Source organism: Copidosoma floridanum, unplaced genomic scaffold, assembly GCF_036245765.1.
Source record: "Copidosoma floridanum isolate Cflo_tuat_1 unplaced genomic scaffold, Cflo_Japanese_pri ptg000020l, whole genome shotgun sequence".
NCBI lineage: Eukaryota > Metazoa > Arthropoda > Insecta > Hymenoptera > Encyrtidae > Copidosoma > Copidosoma floridanum.
The window spans coordinates 16,121,768-16,135,448 of record NW_028321897.1 but is presented as its reverse complement, the minus strand read 5'-3'; the positions used below and the strand labels follow the sequence as shown (position 1 = coordinate 16,135,448).

Sequence of the window (13,681 nt, the reverse complement as noted above, 5' to 3'; positions counted from 1 at the left end):
GACGGTACCCATAATGCGCGAAAGATCAAAAAATTGTAATTAATAACACAATCGCCTATCTCCAAATGACCCGGGGCATATATTGGCTAATTCATTAAATAATCAAGCATTCATAAACAACACAAGCGACTATCACCACGTGACCCAGGGCGCTTACTAGTCATTTTATCGAATAATAGTTTCTTGTGTTATTAATTAACATCTTAATATTTAATATAACGGTTAGTAAGCTTTCTTAGTTGGAAGATGATAGGCTCTTCTGTTATGAGTTAACGTTTAATTATATAATCTAGTAGCCAGAAGCGCCCAGGATCATGTGGTGATAGGTGTTTGTGTTCTTGATTAACATTCTATTTTTCATATAGTGGCCAGTAAGTGCCCCAGATCATCTGTTAATCAAATAAGCGCTTTTGTTATTAATTATCATTTTATTCTCCAATATAGTGGCCAGTAAGCTGCCTGGGTCGTAAGGTAATAAGCTATTATATTATTTATTACATTTTATTATGTCATATAGCGGCTTGTAAGCCCCCCGGGTTATCTGGAGATATTCGCTTGAGTTATTAATTAACATTTTATTATTTATTATAGTGGCCAGTGAGTGCCCAGGGTCATGTGGTGATAGTTACTTGTGTTCTTAATTTATATTTTATTATTTAAAATAGCAGCCAGTATGTGCCCAGCGTTATCTGAAGACAGGCGCTTATATTATTAATACACATTTTATTGTTTAACGTAGTGTCCAGTAAGCAGCCCAAGTCGTTTGGGGATATTCACTTGTGTTGTTGATTAACAGTTTATTATTCAATAAAGTGACCAGTAAGCGCCCTAGGTCCTGTGGTGATAGGTGCTCGTGTTGTTAATTAACATGTTATTATTTAATAAAGTGGCCAGTATGTGCCGCGGATTATCTGGAGATAGGCACTTGTGTTATTAATTACAATTTTTGGATCTTTCGCGCGTTGTGGCTACCGTCTTTGGGAGCCCTAGACCAAACACGCTTTAGTATACAGGAATTGTAGGAGAAATAAGTCTTTCCCTGCACACTAATTGTAGCTCTTCTCTGATTAACTTCGGAACTTTTCCAATGAAACGTTTCGAATATGGTAGGTATGCGAAGATCCTCTGCGCCAATACTGAGGAAGGCATATTACGTTACCGAGCACCAATTATTTGGCAGGAAAATAAACTGTTTGATTAACTGAAGTACACTACTAGTAGATCATTTTGTAATGCATGCAAATGTCCGATTGTATTACACACGTTTATTAATTATTTTATAATTTTTAATATTGTTTAGGGGAATTTATAGAAAATTAATTTTAAGTAAAGTCTTTTTTTTTAACATTGATTGTACTTTTCTACTTATAGCGCAATGTTTTTTCTGCTAAAAGACTCATAAAAATTGTTATTTTCAGTCTACATATTTTTTTCTCAGAGATTGCGCGTATTTCTAAAATTTTGAGGTTGTGTCAAGGCAAAGAGCAAGATCAATAGTTACTGTAGATGTGTAGTGATTTTGTAAATATGCTATCAGTTTTGGAAAAAGTTGTAATCCAACAAAATTTTTAGCAGTATTTTCAGCTGAAAATCTTTTTTTAAGTACAAGCCGGTACATTTACATGTATTTTTACTTGTGATTTAAGCTCAAAATACAGCTGTAAATACAGCTAAAAGTATATAATTGAATACAGCTATTAATACACTAGATACAACTTGATTTTAAGGTATATTTTCTGCTAAAAATTTTTGTATGGGCTGCACCTACTATTTTCTACCTCCCGAAGAACTGTAATTTGGATATCGATATTAGCCTACTAAGTAAGTGAATATGCAGAGATGTAAATGTTTGATAACATTTATGTTAACATTATACAATGTACTTATAACAAAATACAGAATTCTGTTTATTTAGGTGAAACCAACATCAATGTAACTCAACTAAACCCCTGGTAATATCAGCTACAAGTCTTTTTGTCATTTGGAAGAAAATATATAATAAATGTGTTCATCATTGCAAGGGTTTTTTTACTTTCTATACCATGCATTAGTTTGAAAAAGCGCCACCACTGGTGACAGTCAGAGTCACTGAACCGAAAACAATGCACGGTAGTAAGTGACAATTTCTCGTTAACAATTTAATCTTACAAATCTATCGAGTTAATAGACATTTATTTAAGTAATAACAAATTTGCCATTATCTAATTTATTGTTTTTTTCCATACACTTTAAGGTTGTGTAATTTTCGCGATGTTTTTTTTTTTTTGAAAATGGATAAGATTATCACAAACAATCAAAAATTTATTATTTCTTCTATAAACGTCTTATAACTCGATGAATTTGTAAGATTAAGTAATTAATGAGAAATTATCACGTACTTCTATTCATTTTCTCTGGTCCAGTGACTCCTGTCTGTCTGTCTGTCTAAACTGTCGATAGTAGTGGCACTGTCTCAAACTGTTGCATGATCCGAATACATTGTACTGTAAATTGACATGTATGGTATAAACAAATAATATTATTTAAATATATTGTTTCAAATTATAATTGACTCATTGATTCAATGTTTGTTCATAAGAGATTTATTTATTATCGCTGTATAAGAAAGAAATTCTAAAACTGCCCTAGCATGGTAATTAAAATAATATTCTTAATTTTACACACATAAGAATTTAGCATCATCAATAGTTATAATATCTATACTGTAGACATGTATGTTATTTGTAATTATTCGTCCTAACCAAACCATAAGTTCAAACAGATTTGGAAGCGAAACACGTCACAAAAAACAATAAACTATGTAACATTTCCGACAACGTAGGCTGTTACATAGCACAATAACGACGCGTTGAATTTTAATGAGTTCTACAAAAAGAAAAGTAGTTTAGGTCTAATAAAAGAAATGAAGTTTCTACTATTTTTTCGGGGTAGAAAGTGTTAAACCGAAAAAATTAATAGAGTAATTATTTTTAACATTATAATAGTTAGGTTGTTGTTTTTTTAATGTGATAAATTTAATAAGGCCGAAAAAATCGTTTTGAAGGTACTGTGTACAGGTAACCCTACATTGAGCTACTCGTTTCTGCTGTTGTTGCTGCTGTTACACTTGCTCAGAGATAAACAAACGGCTTGATAGTAGGTTTATTAAATTTTTGCGTTTAAAAAGTTATTTACAAAAAAAAAAGAAATCTTAATTTCTCTTATGAGACCTGTACTACTTTTCTTTTAGTACTCGTATTTGTATATCTCCGTCTCACGTAGTACAGGCATATTCCAAATAATCCGTCTAAATATATCTACTTAAAATCTATGTCAGATCATGTAGAAAAATGTTGTTATTCGCCACACTGATTTATGAAGGTTTCCGTCAAAAATCCAACTAAAATCTAACTTGATTTCACGTAGATCTGTACATTAAAATTTAAAAAAAATTTATAAAACACTGTTATTAACGGAATTGTGGAAGGGTATTACGTATGAACGCTGTAGTTTCATCTTAAAAATGAAAAGAATCTCAGATCTTCTAAGTATTTCGTATGAGAACTTGAACGTGTTAAAGTATGGTCCGTATTCTTTTCTATCTATTATTTGTGGTACAATTTAATACTAATAAAATACATATTTTAATTGATTGAATATATGTTCTTCTGTATGATAAGCCTTACTTCATATCACATGGTGTCTTATCAGATCTAAGAACGAACAAATACTCCTTATTACATCTATTAAATATGTTTTTTCCTGAAGTCTAATTGTAAACATTTGAATAATCTTATCTCAAGATGTAAGTTTGTAAATCATTTATTATAATTATGTGTATTTGCTTACATTTTCTATGTAAACTGTGCTTTATTTCTATGTATTTTACGTTTTTAATGGTTTACTATGAATATAATGTATTACCAATGTCACTGAATATTAGTGAGTAATTCAAAGAAACCCTGAATATAAACAGACAAAATACATGTCAAATTTAATCTCTGCAGCAAAATACTGTATCATTACCATCCACTTCTCGAAATACAGTTCCAACTATTGAAAATATCTGACAGTCAAATAAATGAACATCTGTCAGATCCAATGTAAGAAAGATCCCGACCAGACTCATACAACAGCAACCTGGCGATTTTTATTCGGTTATTAAAGAATTTTCGCCGTTATCTCAAACAGAGCGTGGTGATAATCGGTGAACTGTGTCTACTCCATCCCCAATGCATTTATACAATGATGATCGTATATCAGTATCTCCATTGTTGCCATCTGATGGTCAACAAATTGCGAGTGAGTCACGATTTAAGCACAGAACATGAAGTACCACCCGAAAATGAAAGGCCACTTAATGAAAATTGTACTCCCTCGCCATCAGAGAATGAAAATGATGAGAGAGGAACTAACGTGAAAAACGATAATATTGTGCATGGAGAGTCAGACTATTGAGGTATAAAGTTTTATCGTTTTCATAAAATATGTGCGTAAAAATTACTTAAATAAAGATGTAAAATGTTGGAGTTCCTTTATTCTTACTCCTTTACTTGCTCCTGGCTAATTGTTCGCTTCTATCCTATCTTAGCATACTAATTTAACTTTTTATTTTGGTAAATATCATCATTATCGACACTATTTTCATTAATAATGTAACACTACAGGATGGCTTTTGGGAGTCCATAATAATTAGCCAACTAGACCACTCATCACTTCTTATATATATTCTTTTATTTTTCGGTTATCGGTTGATCACGTAGGTTATCAACATCTTTTAAAGTTTCAATTACACTATCTTTGATGTATCTCTTAGAGTTACTACGTGGTCGGATGTGGGATTCTGTCATTACCTATTTATTGCTTGAAAAAATTTGATACATTTCTATTCTACTGATATACTTAAAAGATTTTTAAAAATAAATGCAGAACCGTTCAAAGCTCTAATATTGGCACTGATTTTGTATTAGTTTTGTAACTGTAAATTTTTTAAAATATCTTCTAGCCTGAAATTTTTATTACTTACCTCTTTGAATATAGCTTCATAAATTTTTTTTTTTATGTAACCATCTTGCTGTTATTTGCACAACCTATTTTACATTATTCACGTCTATTTTTCGCTGACCATTAAAATATTACTCGCAACTCTCATTCATTCATCTTAGTGTGATAATATAGTGACAAAGTATGACTTTCAATAACAAACAAAACCGAATAATTTTGTTATTAGATACTGATTCAGAGGCTGGTGATCCAGATCCAACTCTTCCAATGTTACAAAAGTACAAACCACGCTTGTATAGGTACTAAATGAAAAAAAAGGACTCTTCATCGTTCAAGGTAACAAAAATATGAATATCAAAATGTTTAAACAAAAAAATGACATGTTTAAGCTAACCAAGTTTTCGTTGTGTTTCTAAAAAAATAAATTTTTTTTTTATTTAGACATTTTCAAATCTATTACTATTACCTTTTTTGGCTTCATGTACTATTAAGAATTCTAGCCATAAGGTTAATCCGTCAGTTTTGAAAAGCATGTACTAAAATGAGCTATTTTAGTTTACTTGTTATTTATTATTTTTCCTTTATATTTTGTGAAATAGCGTTGCAAAGTGTTTTTTCAATTCAAAAATGTATTTAATTGTTGGAGAAAAAAAAATTTAACTTGGTTTGTTTAAAAAGCAGATTCATCATGCTATGTCACTAATAAATAAGTTCCACTTAGAGGGTTTGACAGATCTACGGGTCTAGAGAAAAGCCGAGAATTCTTGAAGAGTTGCTCAGTTCGATTTCTTAAATTGCCAGAAACCAAATAAATGCAAATAAATAATCAAACTATTCTTTTATAACAGATAACGGTGAAGAGGAAGTCAAAAGATATTTGGTCATTAATAACCGTGTAAATCTGGACCGGAATGTATATGCTGGAGTAGATTCCTGGACCCTTATTAAAAAAAAAACTTGGAATATTTTTACGAGAGGTGGCAGTATAGCTTTTCAAAAACAAATTGGCTTACTCGTGTTTGGAAATCAATAAGGTATCCCAAGCAGAAGTGAGAAGGCCTATAAAGTTATGTTTCCCAGGAAACTTAAAGCTTATTAGCGTGAGTAATAAGTTTTTTCGGAATTATTATCTATAAAACAAAAATTTTTTTTTCAGTAAAGTATAGTGTATATTTCGTTAATGTAAAGAAACTCTTATAAAAGTTAAGAATCTTGTAGACTAATCATTTTATTTTAAAACTTTGTAGCTTATTTAACTCTTTGAACAATTTTAAATAAGGTAGCCCCTTCAAGTTTTTAATACGTTATATGTATTGTAAGTCAAGCGTAATTGTTTACTTTGAAAACCGTGTGTAAACCTATATTTTCGTATGAACAGTAACACTTAACTCATAATGCATAAAACGTACCAAACAATTTCCAGCAATTATTACTCCATCTAAAATTAATCAAAAATTAAGATAAGTAATGGAAAATTAAAACAAAATGAACAGCTCACAAAATTTTTTACTTTTATAAGTGTTTTTTCGCAATAAAAAAGTGTACACGGAGAAAAAAATTAAGGCATTTTCTTATGAGAGCGTGCATATGACTACTCTGTTCTTAGATACTTGCTACATACAACTAGTTTAGTTTTCATGCCTTTATTCCATGCAGTCCTTAGCTTCAAGGCATCGACTGTAGCTATGGACCAAATGCTTGGCAGCGATAAAGTTTTTTTTGAGCCGTCTTGCGTTTTCTTTCTCCCATGGAGCTAACCCTACTTAAATCTCTCAGGTAAGATCTCAGGTAATTTTTCATCTCAAAATCTTTCCTGAGATCTTATGCTTCAATTTTTTCACGTTATCAACATTCTTAATCAATTTCCGACAACTTTTGAAAAATTTTAACTAAAAAATTTTTTTCAATATTGGACCTAAATTTTTCAAAAAATATCAGAAATTAATTAAGTATGTTGATTTCGTGAAAAAATCAAAGCATTAAATTCTATTTCTCCAGTAAAAGTATGAGATGAGAAATCACTTGAGGTCTTACCTGAGAAATTTTAGTAGGGAACATTAGAGTCTTGCGCTTACTTTTCCCAATCTACACTTTCTTGTACTTGTTTATACGAAAGTCCAGAGCCAATGCTAAGGGCGTGGGGGAAGCAAACGCTTGATGATACGAGTTAGGAAGAACTCCATCACTACCAAGCGCTTCCCCCATCGCTACAGTCAATACGTTTGAGCTATGAGCTACATGTTATAAAGCATAAAAACTATACTATTAGTGCAAAGGAAATCACATTAATTTGTCGTATGAGCGCTTTCTATGAAAAATTTCCTTGGTTTTCCTATCTGTGTACACACATGTTTATAGATTTTTTAAAATAATTTTTAAACAATCAAGTACCTATTTTTGTACCGTAGCTCCTCTTTATTATTATGTTATAACAAATAACTCTTATACTTATCAGTGTTATCACTAATTTGTGCCTTATTTGGTTGAAGAGCAGCCTGAAGTACAACAAAGTATTATCCATGACTAAAAAAAGTCAGGACGTATCTACTGGCTTTGTATCAATATTTTAAAGACCATAAAAAGTACAGTTATAAATTTTTTTAAGCTATAATTGTAAATTAAAAATTTCAAAACAAAGATAGTTGCATTTAACTAATATAACCATAACAGCTCGTGCCCACGTTATTAAGGAGGCTTGGGTGATTTTGAATTAAATGCTGGCTAGGTCTGAAATTCAGAGATCATATATGTTTGAGAAACTCTTTATTTTTTGTGCACAAGGGAAGCGGACCCGGCGACAATGAATAGCGTGCTTTTTGCGTACTATGCTCTGCTGATATTGTTGGTGGACTAGCTGTCTCGAGCGGCTTGCTGGCTGCTGCTGATGTGACTTGGCTGGTAGAGGCTTGTAGCTGGCCAGCTGATGCGTGAACCTATGTGTCAGGAGACGAACTGAGCTGGTCCCGGCACAGGCCGTCGATGCCAGCGGCAGCGGCGTAATGAAGCGCCGAGACGATCAGGAGGGGGGGCCGACCGACAGTATATCGTCGAACGAAACATCCCACCCGCCTCGTTCCAGGAACGAAACTTTAAGTCCCGCCCGCCGTATCCAGAGCGGTTTTGCCTCCGGGCGATGCAGGCTGAGAGGCCGTCTGAGTTATCACGGGAAGCAGCGTGACTTTCGTGATTGGCCTGGTGTATTCTCCCGTCGCCGTTCGGACGGTCACAGCTCGTACGAGGCCGTCCGGGCCAGGGTGAACACTAGTTACGCGGCCTCGAGGCCAGCGGCCGTCGGTCGAGAGTAGAGATGAGTCAAGGACGGCGACGATATTACCCAAGGTCAGGTTCCGATGAGGGGTGATCCATTTCGATCGCTGTTGAAGAGTATTAAGATACTCCCGACTCCATCGGGCCCAGAATTGTGCTCTGATGCCCCGGACAAACTCCCAGTGAGCCAGATGGTCGAGATCCTGATCGGGTGGTGCGGCCTCGATGATTGAATTGAGGGGTGCTCCGATGAGGAAGTGACTGGGGGTCAGCACGCCCAGGTCGTCCGTGTCGCCCGACAGTGGAGTGAGGGGTCGGTTGTTGAGGACAGCTTCGATCCCGACCAAGACGGTTGAGAACTCTTCGTACGTCAGGTGCCGCGAGCCCATGACTCGTCGGAGATGACCTTTGACGGACTTGACCGCGGCCTCCCAGAGACCTCCAAAGTAAGGGGCCCCGGGTGGAATAAAATGCCACTCGATACCTTGATCTACTAGGGCACCCGCGACGAGGTCCCACTGGTGCTCAGCAAGACGGAGCGCGTCGCGCAACTGGGTGTCAGCTCGATGAAAGCACGTCGCGTTGTCGCTCCAGAGTTCAGACGGTTTTCCCCGGTGCCCAGAGAAGCGGGTGAGAGCCGCAAGAAAGTAGATGGTTGATAGATCGCCTACGAGCTCCAGATGTAGTGCCTTCGTGGTGAGACAGACAAATATGGCAATATAACCCTTCGTGGTGCGAACGCCTCGGCCCTTAGCTGCGAGGACGTGGAACGGCCCGGCGTAATCGATTCCAGTGCGACCGAAGGCGCGGAAGGGAGTAACTCGTGATCGCGGGAGAGGAGCCATCAATTGGACAGCTGATCAGGCCTGGAGGCGAGCACAAGTAACGCAACTGCGTAGGAAAGCCTTGACTTTCCGGGAGCCACCGATGATCCAAGCACGCTTGACTGTGTACGCGCTGGTGGTGCGAAAGCCCCCGTGGAGCGCTCGGTAATGGGCCCACGCGATCGTAAGCGTGGCGAGAGGGCAAGCGCCGTCAAGGATGGGTGGGTGTCGCTTCGCAAAGGTCATCTCAGCGAGCTGGAGGCGACCGCCCACACGCAGAATGCCGTCTGTATGGACGAAGGCTGTGAGCGATGTCAGTGGGTGCCGCTTGAAAAGGGCGCGGCCCGTGCGAAGCAGTGCAAGTTCATCAGAGAAGGCACGCTGCTGGCTCAAGCGCACGCAAGCGAGGTAGGCATCGGTCAACTCGGTAGCCGTCGGTGCTGAGAGCATCGGTCGTGTAGGGGCTCGGCCGAGATGGAGTCTCGCCCACCGACGCAGGTGGGTGAGGGTGCGCAGGAGGACGCCCAGATCGGAGAACAGTCGGAGAAGGTTGAACTCGACCTTTTGCGTGACGTTGCAGCAGCGAGGAGGTGAGGGCTGTGGCGGCTGGGTGGGCTCCTGGGGCCAACGATCAGGGCCTTCAGACAGCCAGGAAGGGCCAGTCCACCATGTCTGCTGGTGGTGTAGAGTCTGGGCATCGGTGCCTCGAGACGCCACATCGGCAGGATTGTCATGAGTAGGCACATAGCGCCAGATGTGCGGTGGCAGTACCTCCTGGATGTGGGCGACGTTGTTGTCGACGAGAGCGTGGTTGGTCGGCTCGGCGGAGCGGAGCCAGCGTAGAACGACTTGGGAGTCACACGAAGCGTAGCATTGCTCAATAGGGATATTCCACTCACTGACAACCAAGCGCAGTAGTTTCGCAGCAAGCAGCGTGGCACGCAGCTCAAGACGAGGGATCGTCATGCGAGCCTGGGGCGTGGCTGACGGCTTGAGGCTTCGGATGGGCGCAAGTTTCGTCTTGGTCAGCAGAATGTGGCAGCGGACTTGCCCTGAGGAGTCCTGCAGCTGGGAGTACACCACCGTGCCCATCGCGCGGTGGCTGGTGTCTGAAAAGGCGTGGAGGTGAATCTTCGACGGAGCCGAAGATCCAATCTAACGTGGAATGGAGAAGCCTTGGATTGATTTCAGCTCAGTGGTCAAAGCTGACCATCGAAGAGCCATTGATGCAGGCACGACCTCATCCCAATCTAACTGGGCGCGCCAGAGATCCTGCACAAGGAGCTTGGCTTGGAGTATGGTCGGTGCGAGCCAACCGCAAGGATCGAAGAGGCTCGCGAGTCCAGCAAGGATACTCCGCTTGGTGTCCTGTTCTCGAGCTGCCGGGGGTGTGAGCTGGAAAGTATCCAAGGCTGGGTTCCAGCTAATGCCAAGCTCGCTGACGAGGCCGGCTTCGCTGAGTTCACGCCACGTAGGGCGCAGGCAAGCTTCCTGGGTGAGGTCAGCCAGAAGTTCGGCGTCATTGGCGACCCATTTCTGGAGTGGAAATCCGCCTGAGCGCAGCAGACCAATTACTTGATCCCGAAGCTGGCGGGCCGTTTCGAGGTCATCGGCACCCGAGAGGATGTCATCCACGTACCGATTGTTCATGACGACAGGTACGGCGTCCGGCCACAAGTGTCCTTCGTCATGGCAGAGTTGTTGAATCACACGCAGTGACAAGTAGGGCAAGCAAGTCGCGCCATAAGTGACGGTGCGCAGTTGATAGTGTACAGGCGGCTGACTTGGATTGGGGCTCCAGACGATGCGCTGAAGGTCTGCGTCTCGCGGGTCGACCCAGATTTGGCGGAACATCATCTGGACATCGCTGCAGAAGGCGACGCGATGTCTTTGCCATCGCAGCAGGACTGTCGGTAGTGCGGCCTGGAGTCTCGGCCCGGAGTGCAGGATGTCGTTTAGGCTGTAGCCGCTCGATGTTGGGTGCGAGGCGTTAAACACGACGCGCAACTTTGGTCCAAGGTTCCCGTGTTGCCAGATGCCGTGGTGCGGGACGTAGCAGACCGTGCTGCTCGGTTTGGAGAGCTCTCGGCTGGAGAGCTGCTTCATATGACCGAGGGCGAGGTACTCGCTCATGAAGCGGTTATACTCGGTCGCCATCTTTGAGTCCCGCTGGAGGCGTCGGTGTAGAGATCGCAGTGAGGTCAGGGCGCTAGCCAGGCTATCGCCGAGGAGCGGTGCAGCATTGGGCTTCATAGGCAAACGCACGATATAACGGCCGTCCACGTCACGCTGGTAGTTGGCGAAAATCCGCTCGCAGTCGATGTCATCGGGCGCGCGGCGGCAGACGGAAGGCACCTCTTCAAGTTCCCAAAAGCACTGTAGTAGCATGACGAGCTTGCGATGCCAGGGTGGAGCCAGCTCATCGTGTAATGTTGGACACGCGACGGCGCTGTCCAAGGGGCGCCCAGGAGCACACCCGACTAGAGTCCAGCCGAGTGCTGTATGCTGACTGACGATCTCTCCACGCTGATGGTACCCAGGGCGCAGCAGACGGCTGTAGACCTCAGCGCCGATGAGACTATCGATCGCACGAGGAAGGCCAAAGTCGGGGTCAGCGAGGTCCTGCAGGCTGGCCCAGACTCGCAGGATGCTGGGCTCAAGCGGGGCCGCAGGACTTGAAAGACCGAGGTGGGGTATGCACAGCGCCTTCAGATGCAAACTGAGGGTGCCATCCCCTGGCATCAGGCGCAGGCTGGCGCGGAGTGTCGACCTTACGGCGTGTCCGCCGCCGATGCCCGATACGCTGGTTCTAGAATCCTCCAAAGGGGCCTTTAGGCGGCGAGCGAGCTTGAGAAAGATGGCCGAGATCTCAGAGCACGGGTCGAGGAGGGCTCTCACGGTGACGATGGGCCCCCGACCGCCGCTGAGTTGGACGAGCGCGGTCGGAAGCACCGCGAATCATTGCCGGGACTCATCAGGAGTCTTGAGGAGATCGGAGCTGGTTGGCTTCGCATGCTTGGGTGGGTCCGAAGATCCTGGAGCTTCGGACCGGCGCTTGCGGCTGTCGTGCAGCAGACTGTGGTGCGCCGCCTGGCAGCGCTGGCAGACCGACTTGGAGGGGCAGTCATGCAGGTAGTGCCCTGGCTTCAGGCAGTTGAAGCATAACTTCTCCTGGAATACGATGTGCATCTTGGCGGCTGGATTCAGATCCCGGAACTGACCGCAATTCCCGAGATAGTGGGGTTCGTGACAAACCGGACAGTTTGCTGGGGCCTCCTGGGTCGTGAGGGAGCGGAAATTGCGCCCTGCGTGCGTCGAGAAGGGCCCTCGTGAGCCGGTGGAGCCAGCTGAGCGCGCTAGATAAGAAGCCTCTACGGAGCTGAGAGTGCGGCATCTGCGCCGCAGAAACGCAGCCAGCATGGTAAAGGTGGCCCAGGAATCACCGGGCCTGTCGCTGGAAATCTCCAGCTTCTCCAGCTCGTCTTCCCAAGCACGTCTTGTGAGGGCGTCCATGCCCGTTGCTGCAAACGCGATGAACAAATCATCCCAGGAGGTGACAGGGCGGCCGAGAGCACTAAGCTGATCGTCATGACGTTCAAGCGTGTCCAACAGCGCTTGGAGACCTCCAGCTGAGTCGTCCCGCAGAGGCTTGATGTTGCGGAGCACCGCAACGTGGTCCTGCACGAGAAGCCACCGATGCTCATAGCGGGCCTCAAGTAGGCTCCAGGCTGTCGGGTAGTTGGACCCAACGATCTGCACGGAGTCCAAGACGGCCTTGGCATCGCCTTGAGTGAGTGGCTTTAAATAATAGAGTCTCTCAACGTCCGTTAGCTGCTTGTCGTCGTGTATGAGGGCTCGGAACAGGTCCCTGAAGGATTCCCAGTCCTCTCGTCGTCCCGAGAAGGGCGGGATGGTGATCGTAGGAATTTTGGGCCCACGATGTGGTGCCGGTTCTCCGGCTGGGCGGATTTCCCCGTGGGCCCCGGGCGGGGCTAGTGCGAGCCGAGCGTCATACAGGTGTGACCGGGCATCGACGAAGTTGGCCTCTGCGGCGGCGTATATGTTGTCCGCGGCGTCGCCATGTTCGGTGGTTTCTGCGGTCAACAAACCCACGTGGTTGACCTGGAAGTCATTCCAGTAGGCGTCCAAGAGCTTAAGCCGAGCCGTGACGAGGCCTGGGGTCCAATGGCTTGTCTCGGTGGCCTTTACAGCGGCCGTGAACCGAGCGATGACGTCGCTAAGCCGTTGTTGGGTGGCGAACAGGGCTGACGCCTGTCTGGTTTCCCTGAAAATCATGAATATAACGAGTTCGACGTTGAATCATTAACGGAACTCGAGGTGGATGCTTCTTGATCAGTTATAAGTCGCTCTGCTGAGCCAACTGTTTCGTAAGCGAGGCGACACGGCGCCAGGCGCTCGGAAAGGATGACTACTCTGCGAGCGAGGCAGCAAGGCGCCAGACACTCAGTTGGCTGCATAAAATCCACGACATGGGCCTCACGGCGACCGTGGTGGTCTCGAGTGCGCGTGCATTTGTGAGCAGCAGTCATGCGATGCGGGCAACATGGCGGCCATGGGGGCTAACGCTCGCACGGCGAGCAGCCAAA

General features: G+C 43.5%; 3 protein-coding genes across 3 annotated transcripts; all 3 read right to left on the bottom strand.

Annotated features, from left to right (window-relative positions):
- Positions 1-8,072: 8,072 nt before the first annotated feature.
- LOC149374398 (uncharacterized) lies at positions 8,073-9,095 on the bottom strand. Its single transcript, XM_089593688.1, has one exon. It carries the CDS (start codon positions 9,093-9,095, stop codon positions 8,073-8,075), a length of 1,023 nt encoding a protein of 340 aa, XP_089449814.1.
- A 15-nt stretch (positions 9,096-9,110) lies between these two features.
- LOC149374397 (uncharacterized) lies at positions 9,111-10,166 on the bottom strand. Its single transcript, XM_089593687.1, has one exon. It carries the CDS (start codon positions 10,164-10,166, stop codon positions 9,111-9,113), a length of 1,056 nt encoding a protein of 351 aa, XP_089449813.1.
- Positions 10,167-10,229: 63 nt separating this feature from the next.
- Positions 10,230-13,649, bottom strand: LOC149374396 (uncharacterized). Its single transcript, XM_089593686.1, has 3 exons — positions 13,576-13,649; positions 12,040-13,359; positions 10,230-11,997 (listed from the first exon to the last, which is right to left on the bottom strand). The coding sequence occupies exons 1-3, from the start codon at positions 13,647-13,649 to the stop codon at positions 10,230-10,232; spliced, it is 3,162 nt and encodes a 1,053-aa protein (XP_089449812.1).
- Between the last annotated feature and the right edge of the window lie 32 nt (positions 13,650-13,681).

Excerpts from the sequence above, each read along its gene's own strand:
- LOC149374398 (XM_089593688.1), bottom strand. The coding sequence starts at position 9,095 with ATGGCTCCTCTCCCGCGATCACGAGTTACTCCCTTCCGCGCCTTCGGT.
- LOC149374397 (XM_089593687.1), bottom strand. The coding sequence starts at position 10,166 with ATGGGCACGGTGGTGTACTCCCAGCTGCAGGACTCCTCAGGGCAAGTC.
- LOC149374396 (XM_089593686.1), bottom strand. The coding sequence starts at position 13,649 with ATGGCCGCCATGTTGCCCGCATCGCATGACTGCTGCTCACAAATGCAC. Across the intron at positions 13,360-13,575 it reads TCGAGACCACCACGGTCGCC|GGAAACCAGACAGGCGTCAG; the intron begins GTGAGGCCCATG and ends CATGATTTTCAG. Across the intron at positions 11,998-12,039 it reads AAGACTCCTGATGAGTCCCG|CGGCGGTCGGGGGCCCATCG; the intron begins GCAATGATTCGC and ends CGTCCAACTCAG.